Source organism: Oncorhynchus masou, chromosome 15, assembly GCF_036934945.1.
Source record: "Oncorhynchus masou masou isolate Uvic2021 chromosome 15, UVic_Omas_1.1, whole genome shotgun sequence".
Taxonomy (NCBI): domain Eukaryota; kingdom Metazoa; phylum Chordata; class Actinopteri; order Salmoniformes; family Salmonidae; genus Oncorhynchus; species Oncorhynchus masou.
The window spans coordinates 7282517-7303081 of record NC_088226.1 but is presented as its reverse complement, the minus strand read 5'-3'; the positions used below and the strand labels follow the sequence as shown (position 1 = coordinate 7303081).

The window sequence follows — 20565 nt, the reverse complement described above, 5'->3', positions numbered from 1 at the left end:
AAGGACCCCCGTCTGAGACCGACTGGTCCGGTTGGAAAACAAATATTTTACTTATGGCGCCTGCTCAGGCTGATAGCGCCTTAGCACTCAACTGACTGTTCTCTACAGGCATGAGTCATGACAGACAAGGCCAAATACAAAGATTCAAGAGGAGTTCCACATACTGCTGACCTTTGCTTTGTTACATTAAGAGGCGTATTGAGGCGTATTGACACAAGAGGCAATGGGTTTTCTGCTTGTGTTCTTTAAAAACACCACAAGATATTTGACATTTGATACTACGCTGTTGTGAGGTATTGACATATACTGTCCACTGCATTGACTTACAATGTATCAATAAATATACTATAAACATCAGATAAACAAAATGTATTGTAATGCCAGTCATCAATATTTGAGAATGTCTTCAAGGCACAATAATACTCATCTTTTTATTGATTTACTACTAGTCATTGGACATGTATATCAACCACTGTATGTAATGTACTGTTATATCCACTCCAAGCACTGTTAATTAGACAAAGGTTTCAGGGAGAGGTGCTAAACTATATTAGTGTCTCTGGTGGATATGCTGAAATAACAGTCAGGTCAAAATGGGCCAAACTGTGGCAAGTTTGGCAAACATCCTTTGAAATACAGGTTTAGCAAACACCATCTAACCTGCAAGTGCAGCAACCAACCACAGATAGCTTCTAATACTTCCCCCACACAAGAGGCACTTAATGTTTAGTTAGGAAATTGACCCAAGGGTTGATTTCTACTACAGTTGAACAAAACATAACATTTTCACAGTGGACTCAAGAGAGTCATCGGTCATGTGAGCAGGCTAAACCACATATACAGGATGAGTCTGTTAGTCCAGGGTTTTGTCTCACCCAAAGACCACACCTGCACTCAAGTGGCCTTATGTTACAGACAGTAAAGCTGCCTAACGTGGACTGTACTAACACTCATAAGCACTCGCACAGTCACCTGCTCACACTTAATTCTTCTCCGTTATTTGCTATCCAGAGTTTCTTGATAACTTATGCAAATGACAGTTTATCATCACTCTGCATTCACAATGGATCCACCTCCAGTGCAATAGTGAGGCTTGCAGTCCTCACTATTGTGTTTAGTTTGTGTTTAGCTTAACTGAAGAATGCCTAAACGCCTTCTGGGCAGGTGGGGAATGCTAGAGCATTAGCACTAAATGAATAAAGCTGCAGTAATGGAGAATTAAAAAGCAATACTTGGTTTTCAATTAAACCAGCCAGGGATGGATTCACTTAGCAGTTTGTGGAGCAGCAAGGCGGCAGACTAAATTAAGAGTGGCATGTCTGTAAGTGGTGGTGGAATCCTCCAGGAGCAGAATTGATACTGTCATCCTTCCATTGTGTTGCATATTGTTCCTTAGGTCTAATGATTTATACTCCTGTCCATGTCATTATTGCTTGTCATCCTCCATGGCTTTCTCCAGCCAGTCAGTCTCCTGCTCCGACTCTGATTCGCTCACTTCACTGGTGTCAGCAGCGAGGAGGCGGGAGTAGTTGATCCTGCGTTGGCGTGGGGCTTTCCACTGGAGCAGGGGTAGAAACAGGCACCACAGGAGCAGAATCACCGCCACACCTCTGAAAAGCACAGATACCCCAAACCTGTGGACAACAAACCCCCCGGCCATGCTGCCCAGCCCTGCCCCCAGGTCCAGAGAGAGGGCCTGGTAGACCCTCCTCACGCTCCTCTCCATGCCCGGTGTGGCCACGTCCTCGCACTGCACCTGCACTGCCCACCAGAAGGCGCCACTGCTGAAGCAGCTCAGCACCTGGACAGGTATTGCAGTCCAGGGGCCCCACAGGAAGGAGTAGTAGAGGCACTGCAGGGCCAGGCAGGCCGTCCCCACCAGCAGCACCCTGCCTGGGCTCAGGAGCTTCGACACCCGGCCACTCAGCAGAGGGAAGGCGGCCCGGGAGAGCAACGCTACGGCTAAAGAGAGGCCCATGTGCAGCTCGCTGCTCCCATGGTCCTGCATCTGCCACAGCAGGAAGTCATCCACTGCAGACCCCGCCAGCCCCATTAGGAAGGCAGTGGCAGCACACAGCAGGGCACGGAGGTTCCCTCGCACCAGCTGTAAAGCTTTGAAGAGCCCAGTGGAGCGACTACGCTTCTTGTTTAGGTAGAGGGGCAGGAAGGCCACCACAGGCACGGCCAGGGTTGTCACAGCTGCATAGGAGTAGAAGTGGACAGCGCTCCTGGGTGCATGTGAGCCAATGAGGCAGTCCAGGTGGCTCACCAGCAGTCCTGCACCACTCACCCCACACACTGCCCCAAGCAGCCCCCACACTCCTGTGCTACCATAGCGATCAGAGGCATCCACAAAATCCAAATACTCATACAGCCCATCGTCCACGGTCCATTCCAGAGGGGCGGCCATCAGCTCCCATATCGACACCACGATGAGGAGCATGAAAAAGAGCTGGTGCTGGACGTCCATAACTTTGAGGTTGCCCAGGAACTCTAAGCGGGCCTCATCCTTCTCCCTCTGCTGCTGCTTCTCCTTTTCTGCTGACCTGCTAACCCTCCTCACTGTGGGGGAAGTGTTAGAGGTGCCGTGGTGGGACTCTAAGCTATTTCTCTCCCCTCCTATACTGTGGTTTGCCACAGATACATTCACTTGTGTCCATTGAGTAGTCACATTGTTGGAATGTTGCAGCTGGAGTGTGTAGGTTGTGGCTTTGCTCATTGAAACAGCGGAAGACACAGTGTCACTGGTTGTCTCTGTAGGTGAAGATTCATGTGCTGCTGACTGGGACACAATGGTAGTGTGGGTGGTAGGCATTACACTGCCAACAACACGCACATAGTCAATCAGCTCTTCAGTGGGGCTCACACTGAGGTGAGAGATGTTGCAGTGACTGGTCAGCGTCTCGACGCCTGTGGATGGGATGAGCAGGAGGATGAGGGCTGCCCCTGCTGAACAGACCAGAGACCCTGTAATCACTGCCCTCCTCTTGTTGTAGTGTTTGGACAGAAAGCTAGCCAGAGGGCTCCAGACCAGGGAGATGAGATGTTTGGTGCTCATGAGAAGGCCCGTCATGGAGGGAGTGAGGCCCAGGTATCTGAGGTACAGGGTGAGGAAGGGGAGGATGCAGGCTCTGGCACAAGAATACAGGAAGTGGAAGGTGCTGGAGAGGACTAGTGCACCCTTAATGTCGATCTGCTTGTTCCTCTTCATGGCTGCCAGCCAAGTGAACTCGCTGTCTCACAGACTATCTTCATACAGAACGCACTGTGAATAAACACAAATAATATGTATAGAAACCCATAAACATTTTTCAAACAGTAGCTAACATGTACATTTACTATTTAATAATGCAATATAGATTAAAATCAAGTATAGGTACATAGCAATCATATTTAACATTGAGAATGTAATCATGTTTTTATTTAACTTTATTTAACGAATGCCTATTCGAAGAATGACTAAAATCACTGAAAATAAAGATAATGGTCCATATGTCCCAAATCAAACCTTCAATAAAAAAACTGTAAGCTAATTCAATAGATCCAAAAACAACCACTAACATAAGTAGGATACAATGGCTTACCGTCAAAACGATGAATCAATTTTTCAGCGCAGCTGGTGTGTTTGAGGCTCGTCAATGCACCTGTTTCAACTGAAGCATGTCCACTCCGTACATGTCCACGTCATCTTTTACGGTAAACTGTTTAACACAACATATGCTTTTTGAAAGTACTTTAATTAGCGTATGGTTATTCTTTGTGATCGGTTATTTTGTCTTTGACTTTTTACGTCTCTTATATCGTTCTTGGCAGTTGTCACGAGCGCATACCACCTGATATCACCTCTCTGTAGTTGAAAAAGCAGTTGTACACCTTCGCACACATTAAGCTGTTTGTCTGCAGCGCCCTCAGGGCGCGAGGATGACAACTACGCGAGACAGGTAAAATAAAAAAAACAGTTCAGGTAGTGAGTTTGTCCAGCCCTACATGATTAAATGAACTCAGTTTATTCATACAAAATATCCACACAGTAAAACTATGATATTCATTCAAAACATTTAAATCGGGTAAGATATAAGAAGTCATTTCCTCTGTGTTTACAAACACAGTGCCTTCCTTTAATAGCATAGTGTAAACAGAACATTTATTGCAAACAAGCACTGTAGAAAGCGATCCAAATTAAATACATTTCAAACATCATCAATTCACTGGACTGTCCATCAGGAATTTGCATGGAAATATACAACTGATAAATATGTCTTTATACAGTGAAATGATGTGTTACAGAAAATGACAAAAGTTTGTTGTGTTTCATGAATATCTCTGCACTTTTGTAGACAGGAGTGACAGCTCTAAAAAATGTACTGTGCCTGTTGAACCCCACCCACACTACTAGGCATTGTCATCAATTAAGCTGAACCACAGTGCACCTGTCTATGGCCCATGACGTGAATGGGCAAATGTGGTGAATGAGAGCAATTCTCAAATTGAACAGTAAATCAAATCAAATTGTATTTGTCACATACACATGGTTAGTAGATGTTAATGCGAGTGTAGTGAAATGCTTGTGCTTCTAGTTCCGACAATGCAGTAATAACCAACGAGTAATCTAACCTAACAATTTCACAAAAGCTACCTTGTACACGCAAGTGTAAAGGGATGAAGAATATGTACATAAAGATATATGAATGAGTGATGGTACAGAACGACATAGGCAAGATGCAGTAGATGGCATTGAGTACAGTATATACATGTGAGATGAGTCATTATATTAAACATTATATTAAGTGGCATTGTTTAAAGTGGCTAGTGATACATTTTTTACATGTATGGCAGCAGCCACTCAATGTTAGTGGTGGCTGTTTAACAGTCTGATGGCCTTGAGATAGAAGCAGTTTTTCAGTCTCTCAGTCCCTGCTTTGATGCACCTGTACTGACCTCGCCTTCTGGATGATAGCGGGGTGAACAGGCTCGGGTGGTTGTTGTCCTTGATGATCTTTATGGCCTTCCTGTGACATCGGGTGCATAGTTTCCTAGGAACGCGAAGCGAGGCGGCCATCTCTGTCGGTGCCGGAAGGGAGTCCGTCATGCTCCGTCATGTTGTCTACTAGGCACATGTTGCATCACTCAGAAACAAATAACCAGGGTGTTTACAGACACAAGATCATCCACATGTATTGATCACATTTTTACTAATACTGTAGAACTTTGTTCTAAAGCTGTATCCGTACCCATTGGATGTAGTGATCACAATATAGTGGCTATATCCAGGAAAGCCAAAGTTCCAAAAGCTGGGCCTAAAATAGTGTACAAGAGATGATATAAAAGTCACAGCAAAATATTGTGTGGATGATGTAAAAAAAATATTTTTTGGTCTTGCATGATTAATGACGCCGCACTTAATGAATTTATGAAATTGCTTCTTCCAATTATTGCTTAACATGTACCTGTTAAGAAACTGACTGTAAGAACTGTCAAGGCTCCATGGATTGATGAGGAATTGAAAAACAGTATGGTTGAAAGAGATGAGGCAAAAGGAGTGGCTAATAAGTCTGGCTGCACATCTGACTGGCTGACTTAATGCAAACTGAGAAATTATGTGACTAAATGCAACAAAAAGGAGAAAAAACTGTATTATGAAGCCAAGATAAATTATATAAAACACTGGAGTACTTTAAATGAAATTATGGGCAGAAAGACAAATTCAACTCCATCTTTCATCAAATCAGATGGCTTATTCAGCACAATACCATTCGATGTTGGCAATTATTTTAATGATTACTTCATTGGCAAAGTGGGCAAACTTAGGCAGGAAATGTCAACAATGAACAGTGAGCCATCATATTCATGCATAAAAAATAATGAAAGAAAAGTATTGGAAGTTTGAATTTTGTAAAGTTAGCGTAGGAGAGGTGGAAAAAGTATTGTTATTGATCAATAATGACAAACCTCCTGGCAATGACAACTTAGATTGAAAGCTACTGAGGATGGTAGGAGACTCTATAGCGTCTCCAATCTTTCATATCTTTAATCTGAGCCTAGAGGAAAGTCTTTGTCCTCAAGCTTGGAGGGAAACCAAGGTAATTCAGCTACCAAAGACTGGTAAAGCGGCCTTTACTGGTTCTAACAGCAGACTTATAAACTTGCTGCCAGCTCTTAGCAAACTGTTGGGGAAAATATGTGTTTGACCAAATACAATGCTATTTCTCTGTAAACAAATTAACAATAGACTTTCAGCATGCTTATAGAGAAGGGCACTCAACATGTACTGCACTGACACAAATTACAGATGATTGGTTGAAAGAAATTGATAATAAGAAGATTGTGGGAGCTGTACTGTTAGATTTCAGTGCATACTTTGATATAATTGACCATAACCTGTTGTTGAAAAAATATGTGTTATGGCTTTTCAACCTCTGCCATATTGTGGATTCAGAGCTATCTATCTAATATAACTAAAAGGGGTTTCTTTAATGGAAGCTTCTCTAATGTCAAATATGTAAAGTGTGTTGTACCGCAGGGCAGCTCTCTAGGCCCTCCACTCTTTACTATTTTTACCATTAACCTGCCACTGGCATTAAATAAAGTTGATTCAACCATATACACATCAGCAACCACAGCTAATGAAGTCACTGAAACCCCAAACAAAGAGTTGCAGTCTTGAGTGGCCAGTAATAAACTGGTTCTGAACATCTCTAAAACTAAGAGCATTGTATTTGGTACATATCATTCCCTAAGTTCTAAACCTCAGCTGAATCTGGTAATGAATGGTGTGGCTTTTGAACACATTGAGGAGACTAAATTACTTGGAGTTACTTTGGTTGTAAACTGTCATGGTCAAAACCAATTCCAAGAACAGAGCGACACGTCTTCCTCTTCATTGCAGTCAGAGTGTAATGACCGATGCTGGAGATGAGAAGCAGGTACGGGGAGTCAAACATTTAAACAGGAACAGACAGGTAACAGAACAGGAACAGGTAAACAAAGACAAACAAAAATTAATGCAGAAGCAGGGAACAGAGTGGGGAACCAGATAGATATAGGGAAGGTAATGACAGAGGTGATTGAGTCCAGATGAGTCCAATAATCGCTGATGCGTGTGATGGGGGGGGGGGGGGTGATGGATGGGGGGGGCAGGTGTGTGTAATGATGATGGCAGGAGTGCTCGATGCTGGGAAGCCTGGCGCCCTCGAGCAACAGGGAGGAAGAGCGGGAGCAGGCGTGACTCACAGGGCTGATATAAAAGAGACCGACTGCATCACTTCTTCTGTTTATAAGAAACATTAACGTGTTGAAAATCCCAAATTGTATGCATAGTCAACTTACACACACACCTACCCCACCAGACATGCCACCAGGGGTCTTTTCACAGTCCCCAAATCCAAAACAAATTTAAGAAAGCGTAAAGTATTATATAGAGCCCTTATCTTATATTGCTCAAATGAACAGCAAACCTGGTTTAAGAAAACAGATAAAGCAACCTCTCATGGCACAACACCTCTCCCCTATTTGGCCTAGATAGTTTGCGTGTATGTATTGATTTGTAGGCTACGTGTGCGTTAAAAAATAAATAATTTGATGTGGTTCTGTGCTTGAGCTGTTCTTGTCTATTAATGTTCTGTATTATGTCATGTTTCATGTTTTGTGTGGAACCCAGGAAAAGCAGCTGCTGCTTTTGCAACAGCTAATGGGGATCATAATAAAATAAAAATACATACAACATCTCTTGTATGTTTTCTTTTCTTATACATCGTTTTCATAAAACATATGTTAGGATTTTAAAACTAGATTTCATTGGGAAGGCAGATAAAACACTTTTTTATCAAAATAAATCCCTTTTGCATGTGAAAACACAGAATCTTACTCATTACTCCATGTGCATAACCAATGTCACTTTTGTTTTTAGCTTACTTCGCCGTTGGCCAGAGTGGGGCACCTGGCTCACGCCTGGGATGGAGCCCGGGCCAAATAATCAAATCCCTTCAGTGGTTGATGCCAGTGAAGGTATTGATTGGCAGAGGCAGGATCTTGCACATGTATTTGCTCAGCCCCGACTCCCTCTCCTCTCCCACACTGAACTTGGACTTGGAACTTGTCTGGAGGCAATACCCTGGATCCAAACATGGAGAGATCTCAATGCTGTAAAATAGTGTTAGTTACTTAGTTATTTCAGTTTGAGCACAGGGAAATTCTCTGTAAAAGACAACCAAATAACTACTGTATAGTATTCATCAATAGAGATGGTAGAGCATTGTGGCATTCTATTGCTGATGAGTGTGATCTCTGAATCTCTGACCTTTGCACATGTGTGTATTTCCTGCGACAGTCTTTGTCCAGACAGACAGTGAAGGTCTTATCCTCCAGGATTCTGATTTTAATGTTTTGGGTTCTGATCTCCTGTCAACACAGCATGGTCAAATTAAATATCCGGTTAGGAGCAAAAATCATTGCGAGATGTGACTCCAAACTGCAGTACTGTATGCCTACCCTCTTTTATGGGCTCAAATCAAACCTCTACCATTATATATAATTGCCTTAATCAATAATCTACTTTGAAGGTGATACGATCAAGAAACCACATCTGGCAGTGTGTTGCCTAACTGACAGTTTTAGTACTTTTTAATACGGTGTTACTGGGGTCTCAATGATTTATTATCACACATTCAGAAATATCCTTACCGTGCAGCATCTTGGATTTGTACTGTCAAAATTGACAGTGAGGAAATCAAGACCTAGGGAAAGTAGGGATGACAAATTGTTGATTTGAGGTAATGAAACCAAGTTGCCATTGAGAACAGCTATGTAGTTACTACATGTATATGTTTTAATGCAAACCTTCTGTTTCATTGGGTGATATTGCACTGATGCCCACTCCACATGTCATGACTGACATTCCCTGAACAACCTCTTGTTTGCTCAAGGAGACCTGCAGAAAGCATTTCAGACACACACACATTTGGTACTGTAGTTAAGACATTATGCCATATGGGTTAAAAGGATATCTAGATAATTCCTTAGTTGTTAGTTTTAATTTAAAAGTGTACTACTTGTTCCTAAATTATTACAATGATACTGTACTACACTAACCAAGCATGAACACATCCACTAACCACTAATCAAATACTCTATAACACAAATAGGGAAGAAAGGCTTCAGAAAGTACCTTACTGTAATTCACAGAAACCACCACTCCACAGGTTCCAAGTGTCTTCCTTGTTCGTCGCCTACTAGATCTCTCTGCATAGAGACATTATGCAATCACCAACAGAGGCAGTAACAGGACCATCTAGTTTCTGTCCCTGTCCTGACAACACGGTTCATGCTGCATTCACAGTTGTGACAACAGTACCTTGTCTCAGATTTTCTCTGAGTGTTTTAGACTCCGGGAACTCAGCATCGAGGTGGGACACAAACACATCGTCCACAGGGCTGCCAGTCTGGCCAGAGACAGAGATCTAAAAACACAACAGGGCAACAAGAACAAGCTCAAATTAGGGTCAAATTGTGTTTTTTTCTCTCTTCATGATAACAAGTGGTTAAATTGAGCCGGAGCTAACCGAAGCAGGGCTCCTGCACCTTGGGTCAAAGGGAAAGCCAAGCTCCAGCAATCTACGGGTCCAAAGAAGAAAGAAGGATAAAACGTATGATAAACCAAGGTTAAGATTAAGGCTACGGTACCCTGGGCTGACAGCAACCATAAATCTAGCTTCATGTCCACATCCTTGTTAAACCCTAACCCTCAACCACAACCCTAACCCTAGATTCATGTCTACATCCCAGTTTAACCCTTAACCTCAACCACAACCCTATTCCCAGCCCCATGCCCACATCCCAGTTCAACCCTAAATCTAGCCTCAACTCTAACCAAAATGCTAGCTTCATGTCCACATCCCGGTTCAACCCTAAACCTAGACTCAACGACAACCCTAAGCCTAGCTTTACATCCACAATCTGGTTCAACCCTAACCCTGGTCCCAATCACAAACTTATCCCTAGCTCTTGCCCTAACCCTAACTCCAACTCCAATCCTAGTCCCACCCCCTCCAAATAGGGCTTTCCAACCTCCAAATTCCCAATTTAACCCCGGATGATAACTGTAATCATTATGTTAATATAGGCTATGAACTATGTATGAACTATTCATGGGATGCCATATGTTGGTGTTACATCCTGCTGATAACACACATGCACACATGTGACTATGACATGTGGATGTATCTCAGGGAGCAGACCTTGACGGAGTAGAGTGTGAAGTGGACAGGCTGTAGGCCACAGCGAAGGTAGTAGGAGAGGACGTCCACAAGGAAGTGGTTGGGTTCTGATGACCTGCTGTGACTGGACTGCTGCAATGGCGCATAGTAGACACAGTATTAGGTCTCACTGTGACATGACTGGATGTCTATTTCTATCTTAAAAAACCCTTTCCATTTAGGTAGCCTTGAACCCATTTGATGGATCTTTCTGGACAATCATGATCAGAATGAGATTACTTTATAAAACGATACATGTATTAGGACTCATTACCGTTCCTGCCAGCTTTGGAATCATGGCTCCCAAACTGATGATGTTGCTTTCGTACCAGGGATCGACCCTTCCTAAGAACGAGGCTAGAGACAACCTGTCTCCAACTTGTGATGTGCTTTCCTGAAAAAGAGAAAAGACCTAAGTTCCATAACCTAGCAAATCATACCGGTTACTGTACATATGCAGCATGAGATGGATGTTTATTTTACATTATTGGTATTATTGTTGTTTTCTCTCAGGAAACTTAAAAGATTTGGCATGGGTCCTGAGATCCTCAAAAGGTTCTACAGCTGCAACAGTGAGAGCATGGTTGCATCACTGCCTGGTACGGCAATTGCTCGGCCTCCGACCGCAAGGCACTACAGAGGGTGGTGCGTATGGCCCAGTATTGGGGCTAACCTGCCTGCAATCCAGGACCTCTACACCAGGCAGTGTCAGAGGAAGGCCCTAAAAATTGTCAAAGACCCCAGCCACCCCAGTCATAGACTGTTCTCTCTACTACCTAATGGCAAGCGGTACTGGAGTGCCAAGTCTAGGACAAAAATGCTTCACAACAGTTTTTACCCCAAAGCCATAGACTCCTGAACAGGTAATCAAATGGCTACCCGGACTATTTGCACTGTGTGCCCCCCCAACCCCACCCCCTCTTTTACATTGCTGATGCTATTCTCTGTTGATCATATATGCATAATCACTCTAAGTATACATTCATGTCCATACTACCTCAATTGGCCTGACCAACATTGGCTAACTGGCCTATCTGCATTGTGTCCCGCTACCCACCACCCGCCACCCGCCAACCCCTCTTTTACGCTACTGCTACTCTCTGTTCATCATATATGCATAGTCACTTTAACCATATATACATGTACATACTACCTCAATCAGCCTGACTAACCGGTGTCTGTATGTAACCTCGCTACTTTTATAGCCTTGCTACTTTTATAGCCTCGCTACTTTTATAGCCTTGCTACTTTTATAGCCTCGCTACTTTTATAGCCTGTCTTTTTACTGTTGTTTTATTTCTTTACTTGCCTATTGTTCACCTAATACCTTTTTTGCACTATTGGTTAGAGCCTGTAAGTAAGCATTTCACTGTAATACCTGTTGTATTCGGCGCACGTGACAAATAAACTTTGATTTGATCATTGGATTTTGAACTGGATTATTGCTCACAGGTGAATTGACAATAGGCTCATCAGTGACAGGGATGTAGTATATCTGTAGGTTCACTCTTTTGGTCAAGATGAGATGTTTTGCCTCCCGTTTTCTGCAAACAAAAGTAATGCACATTGTAAAATAGTTCACACACATTTCTAAATGACAGAATTACAGTGTAATTACAGTGTACAGCAGTCCTCTGTATCTCAGTTGGTAGAGCATGGTGTTTGCAACGCCAGGATAGTGGGTTCAACTTCCAGCACTACCCATACATAAAAATGTATGCACGCATGACTGTAAGTCACTTTGGAAAAAACTGAATTTCACATGTATGAGGAGGGAACTTGGTATTAAGGGACATTAAGGGTAAGTAGAAGTACATCCTACCGGATGGAGTGATACACCTTGGCCAGTCTCCCCAGCACCCTGTTGTCTCCCATCATCACTATGCGTGCAGTATGGTTCCCCTCCTCTTTAGGGAGAGGGGTGCTACTGGTGGGCCCCTTGATGTTTTCCTGTACCAGAGCCATTTTGTCTTCTGGCTTCATTCTCCCTCTGAAACACGGTGACCGTGACCGAGTGAATGGATTCCTCTGTTCCCGCTCCCCCATGTCAGACAGGTCCTTCTCTATTCCACTATCAACAGACAGGTGGGAAACCCTCTTAGAAACATCCTCCTCTTCCTCCTCCTGGTACATAGAGTTCCGCTCAGAGGTGGAAACGTTTAGGGTGAAGTTTACCAGCTCATTCCCTATAGAAAAATATGAAAGATTCAAGATTGCCACACTATTAGTCTGATTTGACAGAATTCTCAAGTCTTTATAATGGCCTAGAAACTAAGGTTCTCTTATGTTGACTCACACAGCTCCTCTTCGTTTGTCCACAGGTGGAACTGAATCTCTGGCGAGGGCAATGGAGTGTTAGAAAGAGAGCCACCGGCAATTGGGTCTGAACAGAGAGAGAGTGAACATAACACAATAAACAGTGAATGTCTTGTTTGTCACAGTCAGCAAATCTCTTTCATTATTCTCCTTTAGCCATTGGTGGTATACCATATACACCGGGCGCCGGGGTATTTAGAAATGGCCACGGGATGGTTTTTCAATACCGTCAATACTGTTGAAATTATTTCTTTGAAGTTTTTCAATACATTTGAGTATTTGTAGCTACTCTTTAAGTAAATACCTGCAGTAAACCTCTGCAATACCTTAGGAGATAAAGCAGATCGCGTTCTTCATTTCACCTGTCACACTATTTGACATTATGAAGCTTACTGTAGTTCCCCAGAACAGTTAAGCCAGTCACGTGGTTGTTTGTAAGTAGCACAACGGGTGAAAGAGGGAGCAGGTGAGTCCTGCTGTGTATTGACAAGGGTATTATATTTCACTTTGAAAGGCAACAGTGTTTTGCTTCAAAAGAGTGAACAGGGGTGTGCAACTATAGTTTTCCTTCACAGAAAATACATTAGTGTAAGAAAATAGGTGAATTATTATCAAATGACAAAGGAAGTGCAACACCATTTGGCTGGCAGCCACACAACTAAATGAGCTTAATATGAAAAATCAAGGTCTTTTAAAACATATTTCTAATGTTTATCATAGAAAGAATGTAACCAGCTACATTTCCTAATGTTTTGCTTAAAGTTAATCTAGCATTTTACAGGAGAAAAGTAGGCTATAAATGAAAATGACCAGAGACAGGTTAGGCTGTCTGCTGATAGAATGCCCTTTTGTGAATTCTCACCCAAGTGGAGAAGTGCCGGGCAGAAATTACATGAAGTCTGATGCCGGGCAGAAATTACATGAAGAAACATTTTAGATCTGCATTTATAAAACGCATCAAGGTATTTCTTATGCGTTTTGTCTTTTCTTAGTGAAAAACGCAGAATTCTTTGTTAACACGACCCCTAAGTTTAACTTGCTAGTTATCTAAGTAAGTGGCTGAAATAAATAGATAACAGGTGTTAGCTTTCTGCCGTGTTTGACAGACCTGTACAGCTGCCAATACTATCTTGATTTCCTTGCGTTTTTTCTCCTCTACGTTCTTGGCTGTCTACTACTCCGTCCCTCTTCTCCAAGCAGAGCAGGCAGGCCCATTGCCCTAGCGACTCCAGACTCCACACAGACACAGTGTGTACACATGCTTCAGAGCCAGAACTGTTCTTCCTTCCAAACCTTTGTTCCTTTGCACAATGTCTCTCATTCACTTGTAAAATGTCCAAACTCACGAAAATGACATTCGGTAGCTCCTACCTATATACAGTACTAGTCCAAAGTTTGGACACACCTACTCATTCAACGGTTTTTCTTGATTTGTTACTATTTTCTACATTGTAGAAAAAAGGTGAAGACATCAAAACTATGAAATAACACATATGGAATCATGTAGTAACTGAAGAAGTGTTAAACAAATCGGTATATATTTTATATTTGAGATTCTTCGAAGTAGCCACCCTATGCTAATCACTTGTTGGCTGCTTTTCCTTCACTATGCGGTTTCAACTCATCCCAAACCATCTCAATGGGTTGAGGTTGGGTGATTGTGGAGGCCAGGTCATCTGATGCAGCACTCCATCACTCTCCTTCTTGGTCAAATAGACCTTACGCAGCTTGGAGGTGAGTTGGGTCATTGACCTGTAGAAAAACAAATGATAGTCCCACTAAGTGCAAACCAGATGGGATTGCGTATTGCTGCAGAATGCTGCGGTAGCCATGCTGGTTAAGTGTGCCTTGAATTCTAAATAAATCATTGACAGTGTCACCAACAAAGCACCCCCACACCATCACACCTCCTCCTCTGTGCTTCACGGTGTTAACCACACATGCAGAGATCATCCGTTCACCTACTCTGCGTCTCACTAAGACACGGCGGTTGGAACCAAAACTCTCAAATTTAAACTAATCAGACCAAAGGACAGATTTCCACCGGTCTAATGTCCAAGGCTTGTGTTTCTTGGCCCAAGCAAGTCTCTTCTTATTATTGGTGTCCTGTAGTAGTGGTTTCTTTGCAGGCATTTGACCATGAAGGCCTGATCCACGCAGTCTCCTCTGAACAGTTGATATTGAGATGTGTATGTTACTTGAACTCTGTAAATAATTTTTGTTGGGCTTATCCTCCGCAGCAGAGGTAACTCTGGGTCTTCCTTTCCTGTGGCGGTCCTCATGAGAGCCAGTTTCATCATAGCGCTTGATGGGTTTTGCAACTGCACTTGAAGAAACTTTCAAAGTTCATGACATTTTCTGGATTGACTGTCTTAAAGTAATGATGGACTGTCGTTTGTCTTTGCTTATTTGAGCTGTTCTTGCCATATTTGGTATTTTACCAAATTTTACCAAATAGGGCTATCTTCTCTGAACCAAGCCTACAACACAACTTATTTGCTCAAATGCTTTAAGAAGGAAAGAAAGTCCACAAGTGAACTTTTAACAAGGCACACCTGTTAATTGAAATGCATGCCAGGTGACGACCTCATGAAGCTGGTTGAGAGAATTCCAAAAGTGTGCAAAGCTGTCATCAAGGCAAAGGGTGGCTACGTTGAAGAATCTCAAATTTAAAATATATTTAGATTTGCTTAACACTTTTTAAACACTTTTTTAACACATGATTCCACATGTGTTATTTCATAGTTCTGATGTCTTCACTATTATTCTACAATGTAGAAAATAGTCAAAATAAAGAAAAACCCTGGAATAAGTAGGTGTCCAAACTTTTGACTGGTACTGTATGTATAACTTCATGAGCTGGATTGCCTGTCTTTGCAATTAGTTTATTTTCGTTTGCGCTTGTTAGCATATTTAGCTTAGCAGCCTTCATGGAAATTTGCTATGACTTGTGCTAATTTAGTTAGCATTATGGAAAATAGATGCCCAATGGGTTTTCTGGTGCCCCCTTGTATACTAAATCTGTAATACCGTAAGGACGGTATGACAATAGGAAAATCTGGATACCGCCCAACCCTATCCTGCTTTACACACACCTTGGTTAGCAGAGGTCAGGATGTCACTGTAGATGTGCTGTAGCCTGGTTAGGTACTGGTCACGACCTGCCTTGCCGTTCTCTATACTCTGCTCTACAGCTAACACCACCTCCTGGAAGTACTGCTCCACATCTTCTCCTAGATCCTGCGGCACACACACATGCACGCCCGCACACATGCAGGCACACACATGATTTCATCATCCATCTGATGCACACAAATACCAAGATATGAAATCAATTAATCCAAACGTCTCATATCATCACAGCCCATTGACCTCCCTCACCTCCAGAGCTTGAGTCAGTATGGGACCATGACAGGCCTTCACCAGTCCAGCCTGCAGAGTGTGCAGTAACACCCGTCTTGCCAGTATGTCACTTTGGGGGCTGGCCAGCACCAGGTCTGCCCTCACCGCCTGCCACAGGGGCCCTGAGAACACAGCCGGGTCTGCAAACACAAATACCCTACAGGGGACACAGTCAGAGGGGCAGCCAGTAAGCATAGCTATTGTGGATACAGAACAACCTCAGAGTTGCTGACAGGAAAGTCCTCATTCAAAAGCATCAGTTTGTGAAAGGGAAAGTGACACCACAGCTCACACATAGCAAACAACCCCCCATCCTCACCTTATGAGAAATGACCATGACTAAATTAGTCACCTGTTGCTAGTGACTACAAACTGACTTCAGTGGGGAGTGTAAAATATCTTCTGATGGCATATGTGTTCGTGGGTGTTTTAAACTCACCTTTCCTGCTGGGGGAAATGTTTGTTCTTTAGGCTCTGCTCAGCAATCACCCTTCTCTGATACAAAGCTCCTGTGGAGGAAGTTATTGTCGGGGAGGGAGCTTTAGCAGAACAAAGGGAGTAAGGTAAATACATGTTTGGAGAACTGTATACTGTATTCATATGATTCAAATGTGCTTGTGCCACAGTACATGCCCCTGTGTAAAGTGTAAAGTGCGAGTGATGAGTACCTGGTGTGATCTGCTCCATCTTTATGCTTCTCATGTATCTCAGTGCGATAGTACAGTAGGGCTCTGGAAGTGTTAGGAGCCGTTTGAAGCACTCATACACTCTCTGAAACAGGTTACATGGAATGTGGCTGGACTGCTGCCGACACAACGGAATAAAAAGAGCAGCCTTCACAATCAGATACAAACATCAGAGCTGATTGGAAAGTAAAAACAATCACAAACACAAAACAATCACATAGCATGAATAGGGCATCCCAAACTAAAACAAACAAGGAACAATATAATTATTCTAAGCAGGATAAAGATAACCAGGAAATCAACACAAGAAATATGATACGTGGAAATAACACAGTAAACTAGACGTCATTAATAAAGGACCTTCTGCTCTCTGATCAAGGTTATTTCAGATGAAGGGAAGGTAAATTAATCTGACCTGAATAATAACATAGTTGAGAGTGTGAAGCAATGGAATGACATGCATCTTATAGTCAAGCCTCTCCACCTGAATCAACAAATGAAGGAAGCTTTCATCATAAAACTGACAATTAAAATTGCCAAATATACTTCTGAAGACAAAGGGCATGTGTCATTCTGCAAGAACAGAATACTCTAGTAGTGTCAGACCAACCTTCTCCAGCTCTTTGACCAGAACCCTGACCAGTGAGACACTGTTAGATGGATGGGTCTCCACCTTCTTATGAAGAGTCCACCTCAGCATGCCTTCAGGAAGTCAAACAAGGCTGCTGAATTGACCACATAATGTCCTCAAGTCTATTACATTTGTAAAACTATTAATACTGTATAATCTATAATTATGCCACATAATGATGAATGTGATAATCGCTGACTTTTTATTGTTGTATGCACTGATAATGTACCTTTGTTGCATGAGGAGGCAGCCTGTCTGAGGATGGCCTGAATACTGTTGTACATACTGGCCTCCACTGCTGACGACATACTGTCAGCTACAATAATAGAGTTATTAATTAACATCAAATGTCATATTTAGACAAGATAACAGCTCTGTTTAAAAACACAGTGGTCCTATGTGTGGGGATTCTTACTACTAGATGTCAGTCTACCAAAGTAATTAAAAGGGACAAACAGTAAAGAGCAAAGTATATATGAATCATTTAAATACTGTATCAGTTCAAAGACTGAGTAAGTGAACGTTTACCTACTGGAGGGTTCCATGGGGTTGTTTCCTTATTCATCCCAAGAGAATTTGGAGGTCAAACATCACATTTTAGCATCATGGGCTCCCACCTAGATAAAGTAGCAGGGCTTGACACCACATGTACTTTACATAGTGGATTTAGAGTGCTTTCGGAAAGTATTCAGACCCCTTGACTTTATCCACATGTGTTATGTTACAGACGTTTTCTGAAATTGATTACATAATCCCCCCCCTCAATCTACACACAATAGCTCATAATGACGAAGCTTATTTATTAAAAATATAAAACATTATTTACATAAGTATTCAGACCCTTTGCTTTGAGACTCAAAATTGAGCTCAGGTCCTGTTTCATGTTTCCATTGATCATCTTTGAGATGTTTCTACAACTTGATTGGAATTAACCTGTGGTAAATTCAACATGCCTGTCTATATAAGGTCCCACAGTTGACAGTGCATGTCAGAGCAAAAACCAAGCAATGAGGTCAAAGGAATTGTCCGTAGAGCTCAGAGACAGGATTGTGTCGAGGCACAGATCTGGGGAAGGATACCAAAACATTTCTGCAGCATTGACGGTCCCTAAGAACACAGTGGCCTCCATCATTCTTAAATGGAAGAAGTTTGGAACCACCAAGAAGCTTCCTAGAGCTGACCACCTGGCAATAAGGGGGAGAAGGGCCTTGGTCAGGGAGGTGACCAAGAACCCAATGGTCACTCTGAAAGAGCTACAGAGTTCCTCTGTTGAGATGGGAAAACCTTCCAGAAAGACAATCATCTCTGCAGCACTCCACCAATCAGGACTTTTTGGTAGAGTCGCCAGACGGAAGCCACTCCTCAATAAAAGGCACATGACAGCCCACTTGGAGTTTACCAAAAGGCACCTAAAGACTATCAGACCATGGGAAACAAGATTCTCTGGTCTGGTGAAACCAAGATTGAACTCTTTGGCCTGAATGCGAAGCGTCACCTAGCGCCATCCCAATGGTGAAGCATGGTGGTGGCAGCATCATGCTGTGGGGATGTTTTTCAGTGGCAGTGACTAGGATACTAGTCAGGATGGAGGGAAAGATTAACAGAGCAAAGTACAGAGAGATCCTTGACAAAAATCTGCTCCAGAGCGCTCAGGACCTCAGACTGGGGTGAAGGTTCACCTTCCAGCAGGAGAATGACCCTAAGCACACAGCCAAGTCAATGCAGGAGTGGCTTCGGGACAAGTCTCTGAATGTCTTTGAGTGGCCCAGCCAGAGCCCGGACTTGAACTCGATTGAGCAACTCTGTAAAGACCTGACAATAGCTGTGCAGTAAAACTCCCATCCAACCTGACAGAGCTTGAGACTATCTGCTGAGAAGAATGGGAGAAACTCCCCAAATACAGGGTTGCAAAGCTTGTAGCGTCACACCCAAGAAGACATGATGCTGTCATCGCTGCCAAAGGTGCTTCAACAAATGACTGAGTAAAGAGTCTTATTTTTTGCAAATGTTTAAAAAAAACTATTTTGCTTTGTCATTCCAGGATATGTGTGTAGATTGATGAGGGGAAAATGTATTTAATACATCTTAGAATAATGCTGTAATGTACCAAAATGTGGAAAAAGTCAAGGGGTCTGAATATTTGCCAAATGCACTCTAAGACAACCAAGAAACAGAAGGTGGGGGGCACATCTCCGCAACTCATAAAAACATGAAGACTTTCTGATCATTCACTTGATAAGAGACACCTAGCCTACCAGACACCAAAGTTGATACATACAGAGAAACCTTGTGAGAAATTATTTTGACAAAATATAATTGATGAATTGATGTAAATTTAGAAACATACATGAAAACCCTATTACATTCATACAAACTCAAACGGCCTAATGCTGCTGTTCCATATCAACACATAGCATACAGTACAGTAAGCCTCCTCACTTTGAGGCCAGAATTAACCTGTTTCCTGTCTACAGAAATGTGTGGGTGTAGAGGGCATGACGACTAGTTATAAACTGAGAAGTACTCTCTGACAAACTGGAAGGCAGAAAGACCAATAATGAAAAGATGTATTAACTACACAGATCAATCAATCAAATCAATCCTTGTCTAATTGTATATACCTTTTTGGTAATTTGTCACTGAAGTGAACTTTCAAAAGTGCAAGCCTAGGGTGAAAACTCCTTAGGGAACCCAGTTGACTGGCTCAGCATAAGCCTACATATAAACTATTGCTGACCTAGGCTATTTACAAAACAATTGTCATAAGCAACAGTGAAATTGATATCAATGTGCAGTGATCTATGACTGAGATCATTAAGAAGAACATATATGTGTTAGAGTTCTAGATGTAAAAACAGCAAACTCTACATTGCAGCAATCACTATTACACCACTGTCGCAAAAGTCTGCTTTACAGGTGCAAATACACTTTACTATTACAGTATAGCCTATAATACAATGATACAGTAGCAATCCTACAGAGACGCACCTGCCTTGCATTTTGCCACTGTACGTTGACGAATTGACTGATGAGGAGCTGCAGCTACACGGAAAACCGTTGCTTTCGTAGATGGAAGTTTGGTAAAAAAAAAAGACAATTCATTACCCACATTCTATCATGTAGCCTCTCTAGGTACACGAGTCGCGCGTCAGCCCTCCTGGCTAATCTAGTAGGCTACAGAAACTAAAACAGTATATTTGGCCACACCTTCTTTGTAATATGTAGGCAGGCTGATGTGTGACCCAATACTCACTTCCTTTATATTATTGCTTAGCTGAAA

The 20565-nt window shown here is 42.5% G+C and overlaps 2 protein-coding genes across 24 annotated transcripts; both read right to left on the bottom strand.

The window, feature by feature from the left end:
* Positions 1-405: 405 nt before the first annotated feature.
* LOC135555443 (major facilitator superfamily domain-containing protein 6-like) lies at positions 406-3674 on the bottom strand. Its single transcript, XM_064987878.1, has 2 exons — positions 3585-3674; positions 406-3265 (listed from the first exon to the last, which is right to left on the bottom strand). Exon 2 carries the CDS (start codon positions 3209-3211, stop codon positions 1427-1429), a length of 1785 nt encoding a protein of 594 aa, XP_064843950.1. The 5' UTR covers positions 3212-3265; positions 3585-3674; the 3' UTR covers positions 406-1426.
* LOC135555441 (phosphoinositide 3-kinase regulatory subunit 6-like) lies at positions 3624-20450 on the bottom strand. 23 transcript variants are annotated; one of them, XM_064987857.1, is made up of 22 exons: positions 20274-20450; positions 17814-17902; positions 17515-17601; positions 17265-17356; positions 17070-17138; positions 16637-16772; positions 16408-16507; positions 15948-16125; positions 15662-15806; positions 12547-12633; positions 12073-12436; positions 11701-11794; positions 10525-10644; positions 10233-10343; positions 9350-9455; positions 9164-9237; positions 8836-8926; positions 8680-8732; positions 8297-8397; positions 7912-8110; positions 5232-5297; positions 3992-5107 (listed from the first exon to the last, which is right to left on the bottom strand). In XM_064987857.1, the coding sequence occupies exons 2-20, from the start codon at positions 17848-17850 to the stop codon at positions 7942-7944; spliced, it is 2214 nt and encodes a 737-aa protein (XP_064843929.1). In that variant the 5' UTR covers positions 17851-17902; positions 20274-20450; the 3' UTR covers positions 3992-5107; positions 5232-5297; positions 7912-7941. The 23 variants fall into 23 exon arrangements, with proteins under 23 accessions (XP_064843938.1, XP_064843933.1, XP_064843929.1 ...); XM_064987856.1 differs by having other exon boundaries at positions 3992-5104; XM_064987866.1 differs by lacking the exons at positions 3992-5107; positions 5232-5297 and adding an exon at positions 3624-3701 and having other exon boundaries at positions 7912-8139.
* Between the last annotated feature and the right edge of the window lie 115 nt (positions 20451-20565).